We start from the raw sequence: 18,995 nt of genomic DNA, 5'->3' as shown, positions 1-18,995 counted from the left end.
TATATATATACTATATATATAGCTATTTTAGGGCTGCACCCACTGCATATGGAGGTTCCCAGACTAGGGGTCCAATTGGAGCTGTAGCCTCTGGCCTAAGCCACAGTCATAGTAACGTGGGATCTGAGTCCCATCTGCGACATATACCAAAGCTCACCGCAATGCTGGATCCTTAACCCACTGAGCGAGGCCAGGGATCCAGGGATCAAACCTGCATCCTCAAGGATCCTAGTCATGTTCATTAACCGCTGAGCCACGAAGGGAATTCACAGATGTTACCATATTTTACATATGGGTTTCTATGGTAAAATGGCAGGCATTCAAATTCAGCATGACCCAGTCTGCATGCTCAGGGCTGTGAAGAAGTAAGGGAGGAGATGGCCTAAGTTAAGGGCCTGATTGCTGGGTACATAGGCCCAGGGCTACCCAGTTCCCTGCTCTGTACATGAGTGGTGGAGCGTGGAACAGAGACACACTCCAAGATAGTGGAGAGAGGATCCCGGAGCTGGTCCAGAGGGGAGCCAGGCTTTGACTTGGGAAGAGCAGCAGCCTCCTGTGTTTTAAAGGCTGAGACATTCTGGGAGATGTACTTACCCGCAGAAGCCCCCTGGCTTCCCCTTTCTTTATGTGGGGAGTTTGCGAGCCCAGATTCACCAGCTAACCCAACCCGGATGGTGAAGAAACCAAGCGTCTCTGAAGGGGAAAATAGACTTAACACCAACCAGTGAGTGAGCTTCAGATGAACAAACAGGGAGAATGATGTTGGGGGTCAAGGGAAAGTTCCAGCTCAGATCCGCAGTGTTGTGGGGAGGAATGCAGGAAGCAGAGGTCCAGGCAAGCAGGGGAGTCCGGCCAGGGTGGGGTACTGGGTGACAGGGAAATTCCTTTGCATCTGGGGCCAAGGCCCCAGGAGGGCATGGGAGCTGGGTTAAGATCCTCCAGGGCCTGAGGCAAGCTGGGCGACACCACAGGCCAGAGGAGAGGAAGCAGTTCCCTCGGGGCTAAGAAGCCTACCAGATGCAGCAGTAGGTTCTGCCTGGAGCTCCCTCTCTCAGGGGCTCTTGAGAGGGAGTTTGGGTGGAGAGAGGGACCTGGCCCAAGCCTGTAGGGGAGCTCAAGTCAGAGGAGAGGCTTGGAACTCGACTGTGGTCACGATGCTGGTTGTAGCCCATTGGGAGGCAGGTCATTGTACTGGCTGACAATGAACTTTGGGTGGAGAAGGCAGAGGAAGCTGTCTGTCCTTTGTTAAGCCTTTACTCTTCATCTTAAATTACCCTCAAGGAGAAGAGACTTCCCAGAAACCAAATAATGCCATTCATTCACCCATTCACTCATCCAGTCAATCAGTCAGTCATTCTACAATCACCAACTCACTGAGTACCAACGGCACTCCAGGGACCATGTAAGGATGGAGGCCGACCAGTGGCTATGGGGGCACAGTGGGAGGCTCACGCAGGACTCAGGGTTATTAGAGGTGATCGCCTGTGGATCCAGCAGGTGCTTTATAAACATTTAGGTTTGTGTCTGGGGGCCGGGGAAGGAGGAACTATCCACAAACCTGGGTTTTAAGCATGATTAAGATTTTCCAAAGGCCACACATAGTAACACGTGTTTCGAGGGCAGCTTTGCAGGAGTGATTTCAATGTCATTTTATGTTGATCAGAGGAAATTGCCACTGTAAGGGCTCAGGGAATCTCAGTTCTTATGTCCCTAGAAAAGACAAGCCCATGGCAAGGAGCCTCTTCAGGAAATGACCATCTTGGACGGAAGGAGTACCCGGGCAAGTGCTCGGGACCTGCTCATCTTCTACCATCCTCGGTGTCATTCTGGGTGCCCAGGCTCTGTCACTATGCCACCCTGGAACCCCCTCCAGAGTGAAAGCAACTCTGGTTCAAAACCAGACAGGAGTTCCCATCGTGGCGCAGCGGAAACAAATCTGACTAGGAACCATGAGGTTGTGGGTTTGATCCCTGGCGTCACTCAGTGGATACGGTATTGCCATGAGCTATGGTGTAGATTACAGACACGGCTCAGATGTGGCATTGCTGTAGCTGTGGTGTAGGCCAGCAGCTGTAGCTCCGATGTGACTCCTAGCCTGGGAACCTCCATATGCCGAGGGTGCGGCCCTAAAAAGACAAAACAAAAACAAAAATAAAAACTGGCACTTAAGCATTTCAGCCTCTCCCCGCTCTCAGACCTTGGTTCACTGAGTGATGATAAACTGAGGGAGTCCATTACTGCCACCTGCTCTAGCTCATGCCCCCTCCTATTTTTGGCAGCACTGAAAAAAACCTTCTGTTTATCCCCAGAGCCAATCCAAACATTCAGCAGCTTTATTCCTACTTAAGAGGATTCATCATAGCACATATTAAGGGCTTACGCAAAAGGCAAGGCTCTTTCTGATCCCCCAATGCCACTCACACAGAGCTTTCCCAGGACTAGGACTGGAAAGTCTGAGCTCCCCCTTTTAATCATTTTCCTGGCTAGGCTTAATTTCTTGCCTCTGCAAGCTTGAGGAGCAAAGATGGGAGAGGAAAGAGATGAACATAGGGTTCCTATATAGAGCTCTGTTGCTCATGGCATCTGTTATTTGATCTTGGCTGAGTTACTTCACATCTCATGGCCTCAAACTCAATTATCACTTGAGGAGCGTTGGAATGAGTGAGGGTCTCTGAGATCCATTAGACCAGTGGCTCTGAATTTGGCTAAGCCCCTTGCCCTCAGGAGTTCTCAGCCCAGTCTTGAAGGGAAGGGGTCTTTGTGCTGGGATAGCTTTTTTTTTTTTTTCTCTTTTGTCTGTTTAGGGCCACACCTGATGCACATGGAGGTTCCCAGGCTAGGGGTTGAATCGGAGCTGTAGCTGCGGGCCTAGGCCAGAGCCACAGCAAGGCAGGATCCGAGCTGCATCTGGGACCTACACCACAGCTCACAGCAACGCCGGATTCTTAACCCACTGAGAGAGGCCAGGGATCAAACCCGCATCCTCATGGATGCTAGTCAAGTTCGTTAACCACTGAGCCACAACAGGAACTCCTGGAATAGTTTTTAAAATGAGACATGACTGGCGTATATAAAGGACTCCCTTAACACTTGAATGATTGAGGAAACAAATACTATCATGGGAACACCATCGTTTAGAGCAGACACAGTTCTGATGCTCAGAATACACCCGGCCACACGCCCGAGAGAGAGGAGGAAAACATTGCAGCCAGAAGGACCCTCAGGTGTTGGGTCCAGAGTTGGAAGTGGCTGAGAGATGGGGAAGGATTCACGCCCCAGGGCTCCATGGATGGGCCTGGTAGGGGCCGGTGGTTAGAACAGACAGACGTCCTGGTTTTCACGTAGGGGTGGTTGAGAGCAGGGTTAGGAAAGAGGGAAGGGCCGTGGCCTGAGGGCCGGGTGGAGGGGAGGAAAAAGGTTATCCCAGAAGAGGAATTAGCTCTTGAAAATCTCTCAAGTAGGAGAGGGGTGAAGGTGTGGTTGGAGAAAGCAAAGCAGGTTTACCTGGATTAGCAACTCGTCAGGGAGGGTGGGGTCGCAGGGTGATAATGAAGCAGTTCCAAATGCGTGTAGTTCAATGGAGGTGGGAGAAAGAGGCAGGAAGTGGATACAGGGTCTGGGGGATTGCAGACAAGGGGTCTATACTCAGTCCAGTCCATGGTCTCTCACATCCACCTTTATAAGGCGGACTCGCACCCACCTCAGCTCCTCTGCTCCCCTTCCCTTCCACCTGCTCGTGTGCCCAAATGTATTCTATCCCAGAGAAACCAAGGAACAACCATCTCAAGAAAAAAGCGAGCAGGAAGGTGGCAAGACCACAAAAGGAGGACTCACTAAACCCTCCAAGAAGCCTGTGGCCCACCCCTCCCCCAGCACAAGCCCTACACCTGTGTCCAAGGTGAGGGGAGGTGGCAGTGGGAATTAGGCCCAGGTGACATCATTGTCAGACAGCCAGTGCCAAAAGGTAACAAGTGGGTGGTTTTCATCACAAAAGCTGAGCCAACTGGTAATTGAGGGGAGTGGGGTGAATCATGTTTGACAGGTTTGGAATGAAAACAGAGGGGGCCCGGGGTGATTGTATTTCTTTGGGGCAGGGCTCATTCATGATATAAAAAGCCAGCTGGCCCTTGACTTCACAGCAGACCGAAGCAACCAGCCAACCCGTTCTTCTCTGTGTACCAGGTGAGTCTCTCATCAGAATCCATTTGAAATTTTTATTTTTTCGTTATTGGAAAATGGACAAAGGCCAACACGTGTAAGAGGACTGAAGCAGGGTATTAACGGGAGAGAGAGAATATTGGGATATATTTATTTTAAATGGAATATGGTTTGTGTTTTACTTTAGAGCTGGCGAATTCTACCACCTCTGTGGACAGGAGTAGACAGGTGTGGAGGTCAGGCAAGGGGGCAGATCTGTGCAAGGTCCCACAGTAAATTAGTATCAGGGTTACAGCTGGAACTCAGGCCTGAGGCACACTCAGCAACACCACGATTCTTTCTGTTTGTGATATGCATTATAACGATTTTAACTCCTAAGATGCACCTGTTTATTACTGAACATCTAGTATATTTCAGACACTATCCTAGGCACTGTGAATGAATCAGATGATTATGGGACCTAACAAACTTCCAAGGGAGCAGGGAGGAGAATGCCTGTACACACAAGGACAAAATGCAAAGTAGACCATGCCTGGTGTGAGCACAGAGGGGCAGGGAAGGGAGGTGGCAGTTGGGCGGCGTGGTGCTCAAGAAGAGCTCCCAGTGATGGCGCGTCATGTGAGCTATGATGGAGGAGTATTTGGACCAACAGAGACAGGAAGGAAAGTGCTTGAGAAAGGGCTTCGTACACAAGGCCAGAGTGAATCGAAAGGGGCTTAGACTCAGTGAGTCACCGTGCAAGTCACCGATGTACCGTGTAGCACTAGGGGTGTGTACGCTGCAGCTCTTCCTACAATATCACCTTCCAAAGAGGCTTTGGGTACTTGTCAAGGACAGATGTGACATTTCTGCTCCTCTGAGATGGAGCAGAACGAAGTGCTCTTAAGCCCCTCCTCTTGAAAGGACCCAGCAATTATCAGAGTGTATTTTAACTCTCATGTCTAGCTAAGGGAGAGGAGAAGCTCTCTCATCTAAAGGCAGCTGAAATGAAATCTTTTTGGCGTTTAACTTGGTTTCTTCTCTGTTTAAGCAAATCATTGAGTCAGGTTTTCTGTCCCCAGGTCCAGCCTCCTTTGAAGCATGAGTTCCTACCAGCAGAAGCAGCCCTGCACCCCACCCCCCCAGCCTCAGCAGCAGCAGGTGAAACAGCCCTGCCAGCCTCCACCCCAGGAACCATGTGTCCCCCAAACCAAGGAGCCCTGCCACCCCAAGGTGCCAGAGCCCTGCCTGCCCAAGGTGCCGGAGCCCTGCCAGCCTAAGGTGCCCGAGCCCTGCCAGCCTAAGGTGCCCGAGCCCTGCCAGCCCAAAGTTCCAGAGCCTTGTCCCTCACCAGTCATCCCAGCACCAGCTCAGCAGAAGACCAAGCAGAAGTAATGGGGTCCACAGCCAAGCACTTGAGGAGGCGACCACCAGAGGCTGAATCTCCTCTCCCATTCTGCCTGTGTGTCCTGTCTGTAACTAGCTTGTTCTCAGCCTGAGAGCCTCCCTCTCTGCACCCTCTAAAAGGCTTCCCTCACTCTCAGTCTGGAGGGCTCCTGAGCCTCTGAATGTGGCTGAAAGTCTCACTGGATGAGCTAGTCTTCTGGCTGCTCAGGGCTCATCTGAAGAGGAATATTGGGGTTGGGGAAGTCAAGTGAATTTTCCCTGCTCTGTCCCCATTAAATCACTTTTAACCCCATAGCTGGCTGTGTGTCGTTGGCCAACTCAGTTTTTTTTTTGTGGTTCTTTTACATGGAGGAGGAACTGCACAGAGTGAGGGCTGGTTGTGAGGGCTGCGGTCAGAAAGTGCCTCACCTGAGCACCTGAGCATCAGGACTGTGTGTGAGCATGTGTGTGTGTGTGTGTGTGTTATACTCACAGGCAATGGCAATGTCTGGTTGGTGACGGGAGAGCAGACAAAGCCATCAGAACCTGTTACCTTGGGAAGCCTGAGCTAGAGCAGGGCTTTCTTCTTGCCCTTGCATAAATTATTCATAACTGAGTTTAGATGGTGTCTCCTTCACGCCATCTCTGACTCTTAAGTCCTTGCTCCCAAATTACCTTTATTCTGTTTGGCTTATTTATATTATTATTATTATTCCAAAGAAATGATGCTTGAACATGGTCCAACATGATTATCTATTCACTCATCCTCCTTTCCTGATGCCTCCCACATGGAGCTGAGCTCTTAAACACTCACACTCACAAACACACACACACACATAGACACACACAGATCCCCAAAATCACACAACACACACACATGCTGATTTTATGAAATTAGTCTCTTTTTTTTCTCCTTTCATTGAGTCCCCACTATGAAGACCCCAATGCTGTAGCAGGAAGGGATGCACTTGCACAAATATACACTGACACAAAGGCACACATGCACTTTTTAAGAAGTTTTTAAAACATTTTCTACACCATAAATTGAAATTATGTTTATTTATAACCTTTCACACCTTTAAAAAAAAAAGTAATGCGGTCCAAGATATTGAGGAACTAGAGGAAACTTTTTTTCAGAATCTTTCTAAAGCCCTGCAGCAGTTTCCAAGCCCACACCCCAAAAAGAGAGGAAGAGGGATGTGGTTACATATTTTTTTTTTGTACACGTGACCCCACGTAAAGCCCATTGCAATTCTAAATCCTTTGGGGAAAGCCCCCAGAGCATGACCCCCAACCCATCCATCCCACTCATAGCCAAGGACTCCAGTCTTGCTCCCTGACTTTGAAACTATGACCACCAAGGGTAATATGAGGTTATCCCGGTCTCAGCTCTCCCTCTTTCTACAGCATCTTTCCTCTGAGTAAGCAGGATGCCATTCACCCAGCCAACACTAGAGGGCAGGGTACTGCTTGTGTGGGAGGAATTTGAAGTACAGGCTACACACTGGGAAACTGCAGGTTAACAGCTTGGTTGCAGAGCTCATCTGTGCGGATAAAGAAAGCACTTTGGGTTCTCTTCATGTGTATACCTTGGTTTCCTCACCCTCACATTCCTCTGTCCTAGTAGCACCATGAGTCTCCATGTGTGCAGAAGAAAATAGAGTATCTGGTTTAGTTGAGTGCTGTTCTATAAGGGAGTTCCCACTGGACTGCAACCTGTTTCCACCTGTTCCTGATTCAAAGAGATGCTTTCCTGGAGGTCTGTGCCAACCACTTTCCCAGTGACTTCCAGCATCTCCCTACATAATGCATGTGATTATCTGCAACATTGGTCCTTCTGTTCTCTTTGCCTTCCGTCACTTTTCTGCTGTATGTTCAACACACCCTGGCCACCCCCACAATTCTGGCCACCCCTACACTTCTGCAAAGCCAAATACCTACCAAATGGTAGGTGATGGTAAAGTTATGTCGCTTGATGATGTCTGTGGCTACATGAAACTACACCTATGATAAAACTGCATAGACACACACACAAATAAGCATATGTATAACTGGTGAAATCTGAATCAATTCACTGGATTGTACCAATGTCAATTTTCTGGCTTTGATATTATGCTACAATTATGTAAGATAACATCCAAGGAGACAGGGTGAAGGTGTACATTTCTTTGCACCTGCTTGTGAATCTATAATTACTTCAAAATTAAAAGTTTAAAAACATGGGAGTTCCCATTGTAGCTCAGTGGGTTAAGAATCCAACTAGTATCCATGAAGATGTGGGTTTGATCCCTGGCTCTGCTCAGTGGGCTAAGGATCTGGTGTTGCCACAAGCTGCTGCATAGGTTGAAGACATGGCTTGGGTCCTGCATCGCTCTGGCTGTGGTGTAAGCTGGCAGCTGCAACTCTGATTCGACCCCGAGACTGGGAATTTCCATATGCCACAGGAGTGACCCTAAAAAGAAAAAATAAAAAGATATCAGCCAGGCTATGGTGTTTATCTGGAAGCTCCCCTGGGGAAGAATCCACTTCTAAGCTAATTTAGGTTGTTGGCAGGATTCATTTCCTTGTGGCTACAGCTTTTTGCTGGCTATCCAATGGACTCCTCTCTCAGATTCTAGAATCCACCTATGCAAATTCCCTGCCCAGTGAACTTCTTTCACATGGCACATGGGCTCTTGCTTCATCATGCCTGCATGGAGAGTGTCCAGTCCAGCCAGCTAAGTCAGAGTCATATACATGAGAGAATCACAGGCGTGGTGTCCCATCTCCTTTTCCATAATCCATTGGTCAGAAGCAGGTACAGGTCATAGGTCCACACCCAAGGGGAGAGGATTACATGAAGCACAAATGCCAGAAAGGGAACTGCTGAGCGGGGCGGGGCAGAGGGGTGGTGTCAGCTTAGGGTCTGACTACCACAAACACTATGAGCTGTTCTCCTTGAAGTGAACAGGCTCGCTTAACTCACTGCCAAAGAAATGTCTTCAAATATCAGAGTTTGACTAACCACAGTCTGCGCATCAGTTATCCTTTCAAGTAAAACTTAAGTTTATGGAGTTCTCGTTGTGGCTCAGTGGGTTAAGAACCTGACCTAGTATCCACGGGGATTTTTTTTTTTTTTTTGGTCTTTTCTAGATCCACACCCAGGGCATATTGAGGTTTCCAGGCTAGGGGTCTAATCGGAGCTGTTGCTATGCCAGAGCTACAGCAATGCAAGATCTGAGCCGCATCTGCAACCTACCCCACTACTCACTGCAACACTGGATCCTTAACCCACTGAGTGAGGCCAGGGACTGAACCTGCAACCTCATGGTTCCTAGTCGGATTCATTAACCACTGAGCCACAATGGTAACTCCGTGGATGTGTTTTTGATCCCTGGCCTCACGCAGTGGCATAAGGATCCAGCATTGCCACAAGCTGTGGTGTAGGTCGCAGATGCAGGTCAGATCCCACGTTGCTGTGGCCGTGGAGTAGGCCAGCAGCTGCAGTTCCAATTCAACCCCTAGCCTGGGAACTTCCATAGGCTGCAGGTAAGGCCTTAAGAAATAAAAATAAAATTTAAAAAGTCAAAAGTAAGTTTATGCTTCATGAAGAACAGCTAGTTGAGGTCAAAATTCAGCAGCACAAAGGATCTTTCTTGAGATAATCATCATGCTTTGAAAGACAGCAGAAACAATTTATGTATGCTTCCCATTTTGTCACATAGAATTTTGTGAAAAGCACATACTGGAGAGTGTAGATGAATTTAAAGGATTTTATTAACTGGAACTGGCCTTGTTATCTGCGAGTGGAGGATCCCTGAAGAATGCAATGTTTCCTCCTTTTCAGAGAAGACAACTAGAAGACTGGACAGAGTGAGTGGTTTGCACAGAGAATAAGGGGTCCCTCCCCTCTGGTGCTCTGTGGTTCTGAGACCTAACACTTTCTTTAAGCTGCTGTCCCTTTTTAAAGACATGCTCCCTCTGAAAATATCAGATTTCTGCATAAAGAAAAAACCTACCTTGCACATAAATAACCAATCTTCCAATCTCTGTGCAAATGGGGCATATAAATGGATAGTAAGTTGAGCTTTTTTCCTTGAATAGTTTGATCTTATTTCTCAAATCCTCCACAGCTGTTTAGCCCTCCTTCAACCTGACCCTTCTCAGGTGGATGGCAGCCCAGAAAGTCTACATTTACTGTGATAGCAATTGTGAGGTTTTGCATCTTCCGGTCACAAGCTTTGTGTGTTGCCTTGCCTTAGGAACTGATGTGACCAGGCCAAAAGTAGAAATTGCCTTATTTATTTATTTTTTTCTTTTGAGGGCCATACCCACAGCATATGGAATTTCCCAGGCTAAGGGTCAAATCAGAGCTGGACCTGCATCACAGCCACAGCAATTCGAGATCCAAGCTGCATCTGTGACCTACACCACAGCTCACGGCAACACCAGCTCCTTCACCCACTGAGCGAGACCAGGGATCAAACCAGAATCCTCATGGATACTAGTGGTTTTTCTTAACACTGAGCCACGACAGCAGCCCCTGGAGTTGCCTTAATTTTACAAATATAGGCATTTTTACAAACCTATTCATAGGATGCCAGACCAGTGGTTCACAAGTCTCACCTGCAGGTTTCTGAAGGTCCCTGAGATCCTATCAGGGAGTCTGTGGTATCAAGACTGATAATAATAAGATGGTTTGGATTTTTACTGTGATATTATTGCCTAGATGGGTCAATCTAAATGAGGAAAAAAGAGAAAAATTCCTGGCACTTTTAGCAAGAATCATGACAGTGGCACCAAGCTGTACTAATAAATAATGTATGAAGTTATCTCATCCATATCCGATTCACGAATCCTACAGAGTAAGCAGTAAGAGAAGCGGGCAAGTGATTGGTATCATCCATGATGCTGTCACATGCTCTTAATGCTCTTCTAAGCTCAGAAATTGGGAATCCTGGTAGACAAACCACCTCATGAAGGCTGTGTTACTGTCACCATGGGGCAGCAATTTGCTGGTGAGCGGAATCCTGCTGGATGATGGTGGCCAGGTTAACTAGGAATAGTAGCCGGATGCTGATGGTGATGGAGATAAGAGATCTGAGAACACCAGAGTATACTCCTGGAGGGCCAGAGCCAAGGCCTGGCTCACGGAGACAGCCTCATGCTTGGCACCCCCTGTGCAACCCCCAAACCCCAGGCTGTCAGTGCACTTTCTCCCTCTCCTCTCGCCATGTTAGTTTGCACTGCTTCTACCGAGCTAACCCAAGGTATTGAAACCCCACAAAAGTAAGTCAGCAACAGATCTGTACAGAGGAACACACATAAATATGCCAGTGTAGAGTCTGCACCAGAGTTCTAGTCACTCGCTCAGCCATGGGCTTGATCTTGTCTCATCCTGCTGCTCCTCCACCATCGTGGTCCCAAATGCCTACATTTAAATGTAAATAGCCATACGTGGCGAGTGCCTAATCTATTGAACAGCCTAGTTCCAGAGCTAGTTTCAGAGCTTCCAAAAAGGGGCCTGAGGTCAATTCCAAGTTTCCTGCATTGATCCATCACAGGATTTCTCTGACCTAGATACTGATTTCAGTCACTGGGCCATTGTGTTTCTCTTTCTGTGTCTCCAATAGAGCATGTGTTTCATGACATGTCCCAGCCTGGATCTCCCCAGAACAGAGACTGCAACAAAGACTTATGTGCCACTAATTTCTTCTTCAAGAATTTAATCCTAGGTAGGAGAAAGATGGGATCAAGGAAGAGTGAAACTAGGCAAAAGGAAACACCAAACTGTCACAAAGAATATGTTCAAAGTAGACAGCCACCAAGGGCATTTCCCTGATAATTTTTTTATTTGTGTTGGCTTGATAATTCATGATGTTGAGCACATTTTCACATACCTGTTGGCCATTTGTATGTCTTCTTTGGAGAAATGTCTATTTAATTCCTTTGCTTATTTTTTAATCAGGTTGTTTGATTTGTTGTTGTTGTTGTTAAATTGCGGGAGCTCCTTATATATTTTGGAAATTAACACCTTCGCAGATATATGGTTTCCATTCTGTACATTCTGTAGGTTGCCTTTTCACTCTGTTGATTGTTTCTTTTGCTGTGCAGAAGCTTTTTAGTTTGGTGTACTTTGGTTTCATATCCATGAAAGCAATGTCAACACCAGTGTCACGAGTGTTTCCCCCCCCCCTTTTTTTCCCCTAGAAGCTCTATGGGTTCAGGTCTTACATTTAAGTCTTCAATCAATTTTGAGTTGATTTTTGTAACTAGTGGAAGGTAGGGGTCCAATTTTTTTTTTTTTTTGACATGTGGATACCCAGTTTTCCCAAGATGATTTGTTGAAGAGACTATTATTTCCACATTATATGTTCTTCGCAGGCTTGTCAAAGACAGGCTTACTGCATATGTGTGAATTTATTTCTAAGCTCTCTAGTCTGTTCCACTGGTCTATAAGTCTTTCTTTATGCCAGTACTGTACTGTTTGTTGTGGGCTTTTTTGGCCTCCCCTGAGACATACAGAAGTTCCTGGACCAGGGATCAAACCCACACCACAGCAGTAACCAGAGCCACAGCAGTGACAGCACTGGATCCTTAACCCCTGAGTCACCCAGGGAACTTTCACAATGTTTTAATTTTTGTTGCTTTGTAATATAGTTTGAAATCAGGAAGTTTGTTGCCTCCAGCTTTGTTCTTTTTTCTTAAGATCATTTTGGCAATTCTGTATCGCTCTCTCTCTCTCTTTTCTCTCTTTTTTTTTTTGTCTTTTTGGGTGGCACCCATGGCATATGGAGGTTCCCAGGCTAGGGGTTCAATCGGAGCTGTAGCCACTGGCCTACACCAGAGCCACAGCAATGAGGGATTTGAGACACATCTGCGACCTACACCACAACTCATGGTAACACCTGGTCCTTAACCCACTGAGCTAGGCCAGGGATCTAACACATATCCTCATGGATGCTAGTCGGGTTCAATAACTGCTGAACCATGATGGACACTCCAATTCTGTCTCTTTTGTAGTTTCATACAACTATTGTTAAAAGAATAAAGGATACGTGCTGATAAATTTATGGAGAAATTGGAACTCTTACACACTATTTTTGGGCATGTAAAATAAGCAGTTGGAAAATATAGATTCTTCAAAAAAATAAAAACAGAACTACTGTATGATCCAGTTTTCCTATTTGTGGGTATATATCCCAAAACAATTTAGATCAGTGTCTCTAGGAGATAGCTGCACTCCCATGTCCATTGCAGCACTATTCGCAATAGCCAAGATATGGAAACAACACAAGTGTCCATCAATAGATTAATGGAAAAAGAAAATATGGTACATAAACAAAGTGGCATACTATTTGGCCTTTAAAAATAAGGAAATCTTGCCACTTGCAACAATATGGATGAACCAGAGAACATTATGCTAAGTGAAATAAGTCAGTAACATGAGGACAAAAGTGATTCCATTTATAGGAGGCATCTAAAATAGTGAAACTCATAGAAACAGAGCATACAATAGTGGTTTTCATGGGTGAGGAATTGGAGGAAAAGAAGAGTTGTTATTCAATTAAATATATAAATTTTCAGTTATGCTAGATAGATAAATTCTAGAGATCAGTTCTACAACATTATGCCTATAGTTATCAATATGATATAGTGTACTTGAAATTTAAGAGAATATATAAGTGTTCTCACCACAAAAGAAAGAAAAAGAGAGAGAAGAAGAAGAAGGGGGAGGGGGAGGGAAGGAGTAGGAGGGGGAGAGGGGGAGAGGGGAGGTGGAGGAAAAGAAGAAGGAGAAGAGGAATGGAGTTCCCTCTTTGGCACAATGGGATCAGCAGCATCTCTGCAGTGCCAGACGCTGGTTCAACTCCCAGCCCTGCACAGTGAGTTAAAGGATCTGGCATTGCCTCAGCTGTGGTGTAGGTCACAACTGCAGCTTGGATCTGATCCCTGGCCCAGGAACTCCATATGCCTTGGAGCAGCCAAAAAAAGTTGGTGACACTGGGAAGTGTTGAAGGTCTATTTTCTTGATGTGTATGGAGATGCTACCATGGGTGTTTTCATGTGTCAAAACTCACCTAATTATACATGTTAAACATGAAAAAAAAACGTGTTTCAGAAGGATTTTCTCTGGAGATAAAAGAGGGAAGCATTACCTATCAGCTCATGTATTCCAGTGGTAAGATGGGGCTGTCAAACATTAACTATCCAAGCCAGTATTTCTACAAATGCATTAAAAATTTCCACAGACATCTCATGCTGTGGCATCCTGGAACCAAGAATCAAGAAAGGAAAAGTAGCGTCCAAGGGGATGGGTAGGACTTCCATACAATCATGGCTGGCAGAAGAGCAAGACTAGAAGATTTGCATAATGTTTAAAGTACTCCCATCACCCATATACAGGATCTTAAGCAGGGTCCAGGCCATTGATGTGGGAAGAGTTATAGCCTTCTGCCCCAGGAAAGGGGTCCAGTGGTAAAGATCAAAGTACCTCTGGAGGTGGGACTCACTGTCGGAAGCAATGCGACCCATGCCCTGATGGAGGTCAGTTTCTTTAGTGCATGCAGTGCTGGTGAAGAAACCAAGGTTCTCTCAAGGACAGAAAGATCTTTGACCCCCAGCCAGTGAGTGTGCCTGTCCAAACAGGAACAGCAAGCTTGGAGTAGATTAGAAGTTCTAGTGGCTAATGACAGAGAGGTTTTGTTAGGGTGAATAGGCATGAGTCAGGACAGAGCCGAAGAGAGCCCACCAGTGAAGAGGACAGGAAATGAGAAAAGGAATGTCTTCTAGAATCAAGGTCCGTAATCCATCTAGGATACAAGAAAGCCAGATTCATAAAAAGGAGCAAGAAGCAGGTATCTCTGAAAATAAGAATTCAGGACCTGGTTGAATATCCCTGAGGCCATGGCTCTGAGAGTGGTTTTGGGAAAGGGAGGGAACTGGATCAACCTGAGAGGAGAGCTAATGTGACACCATAGACTAGCACTTAGGTGTGACAGTGGCACTGACACCACCCTAGAGGGATGTGGCTGGTCAAACAGTAGCAGAGAGGGAAGGAGATGGGTGGGGGAAGAAAGCAGGGGAAGAGCATGATGAACCCTACCTTCTTCTAGGCTCATACCTTGAAGCCTGTCATAAGATAGTGAGTCATTTATAAGAAGTTGATTTATGGTTGTCAAAGCATCTTTCTAAAATAATGCTATTCATCCCCTCCCTCCCCACCCCCTTCCTCCTCCTCCTCCTCTCTCTCTCTCTGCCCTTTCTTCCTTCTTTCCTTCCCTTCTTCTTTCCCTCCCTTCCTTCTTCCTTCATTTCTTGCTTTCTCCCTACCCTCTAGGAACCTATGCATCTACCAGAGAAAAGAATAATCCAGCATTGCCCGAGCATCTACCAGACAGTGTGTAAGGATAAAGTGTAACTAGGGCTTTGGAGAACTAATAAAAGGTGATCCTGGTGGTGGCTGTGCCTGGGACTCGGGTTCATGGGAGGTAACAGAGGGAGAGCAGTGGGAAGGGAGGACCCATTCACATATCTGAGTTTTGGGGATATCTGAACTTCCCAAGGGCCACACCTCACAAGAGATGTGCCTTGAAGTCAACTTTGGGTTAGTGATGTCTCTTTCATTTTACCTTGATCCAAGGATGTGGCTGGTGTATAAACTTAGAGAATCAGAGCTTTTTTGTTCTTTGTCACCCACAGAGAAGGGAGATTCCCATGAGAAGCAAGACCTTCAGGGCTGTGCCATCATCTTGGACAGATCCAGTCAATCTTGACTGTCCATCCCAAAGATATCTACTAGTTGTGGTCAACATGGCAAATGAAGGCTCTCTCTAGAGAGAGACATTTCCAAAGCAAGCATTTTAGCCCTTCTTTTCCTCGCCCAGGCTTGGATCCACTGAGAGATGGAATTTCAAATGATCCACATATAGCCTCCATCCCCACAGCCTCCCAGGAGAACTAGTAGTGTCTATTGTTCATTTCCACATCCATCTAAAATACTAAAATGCTCAACAGAATTAATCTGAGCTAAATATCAGGGTCCTGTCCAAGAGGCATGGCCATCTCTGGTCCCAGATACCTGGAATGCCTCCCTGACTTAACTCATCCCCACCCAAGAATCCTGTTGCCCATAGCAACCACACCACAAAGAGTAGACAGTGAAAGACAGACCTAAGTGACCTCGTTGTCAAACAATACGTGCCCCAAAAGTGTTAAGCCAGAGATTTTTGTTACAAAAGCAGGAATGAAGATAGACTAGCACCCCTCAGTCCCACTCCCTTAAGGCAAGGCTCATATTCTGTATAAAACACCAGCTGGCCAGAGACTTCTCACCAGATCCAAGAGGCCAAGCAACTCGAACTTTCCTGCACACCAGGTGAGACTCCCCACTTGAATTTTCTTAATATTTTCCAAGTGGTGTTTTATTTTAATTTGGAAATTTGGAACTCTTTGCCATGCTGCAGTAGATTTATTTTAAATGCAAAGTAATTTGTGTTTAGGGTGACTACAAATCTTTCTTAACTTCTCGCTTAGATTACAGCAGTGGAACTTGGGGTCAGAAAAGGGGAGTGGTTTTTGTTGATCGTCTATTCAGTTTGTAGGATATAGATTACAGCCCACATCCAGGGCACTTTTAGTGACATTTTAATACTCTCTGTAATTAATACTGAGAATTTGCAATATTGAAAGCACTGCACTGGCAATTTGGGTGTTCAAAAGATATGTTTTCCTTACTCCATGAACCTATGATCTGTGAGACAATATAATACATGGGCATAATTTGCAAACATACTGTATGTAAAGTGATTAGTAGAGAGGGAAAGGCAGGTATTGTGCTGCTGCAGAATGAGAATGATAACCTGGGACTGGGCAGAAGGCTTCTGAGTGGAGAGCCACGAGGGGTCAGCGTGTGTGGACAAGCAGCAAGAATGGAGAGCCTTCCAGAAAGCATGCATAGAGAGGACAATGTGAACAGAAGCTCATAGGTGGAATTGTTAGGGCTCGGGGGTTTTCCTATGAGATCTGAGACATTCTATGTGGTCAACATAAGAGGGTATATTCCCGACTTTGAACTTTATCATCGTTTCAACTTACTGAAAACCTGAGGCCTTAATCAGTCAGGAGCCTGAAGTTAATGTTGCTAATGAAGGTTTTCAGAATCACCAAGAAACGAGGAAGCATAAAGTCTCCACTCCTATGGAGCAGAGTAAATTACCTTTAAGCTTCTCATTTTGAAAGTGTAGAGGAATCACCAAAGTTTCCTTTGATCTCAAATTCGGGGCAACAAAAATAAAGAAAAGAGAGGCTCTCAATTCTGAAGGGGCATGAAATAAGATATTTGTCGTTAGACTTGGCTTTCTCCTTGTTTGACCAAGGCACTAAGTCAGTTTTTTTGTCTCTAGGTTCAGACATGAGTTCCTACCAGCAGAAGCAGCCCTGCACCCCACCCCCCCAGCCTCAGCAGCAGCAGGAGAAACAGCCCTGCCAGCCTCCACCCCAGGATCCACGTGTTCCTGTACCCAGAGACCCACACACAAAGGTTCCACAAACTGACAGCACCAAGGTTCCTGGGCCGGTCTACCCCACCATCCCTCAACCTGGCGACCCCAAGGCACCAGAGCCCTGCCCCACAACGGTCGTTCCAGGCTCATCCAAGAAGAAGTAATGTGGTCCACAGCCATGCCCTTGAGGAAGAAATTTCCAGATGCTGAATACTTTTTTCCCTTCTTCTTCTTTGTCTTCATTGGGTAGATTTTCTAGTCAGTATTTTTTCACCCTGAGTCACAGCCTCTCATCTTTGCATCCTAAAAATATGTGCTATGAAGTTTTCTCTACACACTCCAAAGAGTCTCCTGAGCTCTGAATTATGCAGAAGGCCTTAGTGGCTTTGTAGGTCCTCAGTGGCTCAGGGTTCATCTGAAGGGGTAATCTGGATGGGAAAAAATACATGTTTTCCTTTCTGTCTCTATTAAAACACTTCTAAGTGCACTTCTGGCTGTTTGTGTCATTGGGTGACTGTGCCACATTCCATGCTCTCCCATTATGAGTAGGACTTGTAGACAGAGAGGAGGTGGTGTAGATGCCATCTAATCCTGGTCCCCTGTGCTTCTGTAAGTGTGTGTGTGATTAGGTCTAGGGGGCATCCCTTGAATGGCTATAGCTATTGTGCAGTAGAGGGCAGAGCCTGTCATTCTGAGCAGACATACCTGGAGAAGAGCTCTTCTCTGGCACTGTGCTGTACTAAAGTACCAATTACTTTGGTTTGCCCCAGGTGGATCCATTGTCTTAGATGGATTGTGTCTTTACTGGTCTGGAAAATTAGGTTTGACAGTGATTGCAGCTGCATTGTCTAGTGTTTGAACTAGTCCTCTAGTTCCGTACCTATGTAACCCTACCTTGTATGAATGGGAATGGACTGAGGGGAAAGCACTTGCTAGACTGGCGTTGCTCTTGGCTATCTGCACTAGACAGGGGCTGAACCTAATGTCCCTTCCAGAGGTTTAAATCAATGAGAAACAGAGAGAAGGAGAAATAGCCAAAGACAAAAGAATGAATAAATGAATTATGCAAAAAGGAAAATCCAACATTCATTACACTGGTTCCTTGAGAGAGGCTCAGAGAAAAAAAAAGAGGAGAAAACAAACAAACAAACCACTGTCTTTTTAACACAATTATATCAGATACCCAACAGAGTGAGGCCAGTATGTTGGCTGAGACCACACTTGCTTTTGGAAATTTATAAGGTTAAATAGAATTTTTAAAATCTGAGTGACATCATCTGGAAGACTTTTTCGGAGGGGGGGGATGGGGGGCATACTCACAGCATATGGAAGTTCCCAGGTTAGGGGTTGAATTGGAGCTGTAGCTGCCAGCCTACACCAGAGCCACAGCAATGTCAAATCCAAGCCATGTCTGGAACCTACACCGCAGCTCATGGCAACACCGGATCTTTAACTCTCTGAGCCAGGCCAGGGATCGGACCTGTGTCCTCATGGATCCTAATTGGGTTCCTTACAGCTGAACTCCTGGAAGACATTTTGATGATACAATATGACAATGAACCAGCTGTTAATGACTGAGGCCAAACTGTAGTAATGTGTCAGTGTCTTTTGACTCTTATTTTTCAGGGTACATCTACTATAATTGATATTGTTTGGGATGAAATTTCCAGCAACTACTCCCTATAGGGCCACCTAACAACATGGCATATATCTCCCTGCAGATGGATCACAATGTAACTATAAAACTTGATGATGGAATGCTAAGGAAGGTCTGGAGTTACAACAAACAAAATGTAGCAAGTATCACATTTTTTGTTACTGAAGGAAAGCTAATAAACAGAATAAAAAAGAAAATGGGTTTAGATGGGATTAAGGAAGTAGGCATATCATGGAGGATCCAGATTACTCTGAGGATTGACCCCACCTTGAAACGAGAAAGGCTATGGAAGTCCTCATGGCAGACTTTCGTCCAAGGCAGGGAAAATAGAG

General features: G+C 46.0%; 2 protein-coding genes across 3 annotated transcripts; both read left to right on the top strand.

The window, feature by feature from the left end:
- The first annotated feature begins 4,137 nt into the window (after positions 1-4,137).
- LOC125129643 (cornifin-A-like) lies at positions 4,138-17,493 on the top strand. Of its 2 annotated transcripts, XM_047784595.1 has the most exons (3): positions 4,138-4,182; positions 5,220-5,238; positions 16,916-17,493. In XM_047784595.1, the coding sequence occupies exon 3, from the start codon at positions 16,916-16,918 to the stop codon at positions 17,168-17,170; it is 255 nt and encodes an 84-aa protein (XP_047640551.1). In that variant the 5' UTR covers positions 4,138-4,182; positions 5,220-5,238; the 3' UTR covers positions 17,171-17,493. The 2 variants fall into 2 exon arrangements, with proteins under 2 accessions (XP_047640551.1, XP_047640550.1); XM_047784594.1 differs by lacking the exons at positions 4,138-4,182; positions 5,220-5,238 and adding an exon at positions 15,803-15,880 and having other exon boundaries at positions 16,908-17,493.
- On the top strand, positions 5,232-5,836 carry LOC125129641 (cornifin). The gene has a single exon (XM_047784592.1). It carries the CDS (start codon positions 5,239-5,241, stop codon positions 5,530-5,532), a length of 294 nt encoding a protein of 97 aa, XP_047640548.1. The 5' UTR covers positions 5,232-5,238; the 3' UTR covers positions 5,533-5,836.
- Positions 17,494-18,995: the final 1,502 nt, after the last annotated feature.

The sequence above is a fragment of the Phacochoerus africanus genome, chromosome 6 (genome assembly GCF_016906955.1).
Source record: "Phacochoerus africanus isolate WHEZ1 chromosome 6, ROS_Pafr_v1, whole genome shotgun sequence".
Lineage (NCBI taxonomy): Eukaryota > Metazoa > Chordata > Mammalia > Artiodactyla > Suidae > Phacochoerus > Phacochoerus africanus.
The sequence above is the reverse complement of the archived record's forward strand: the minus strand, read 5'-3'. Positions and strand labels throughout refer to the sequence as shown.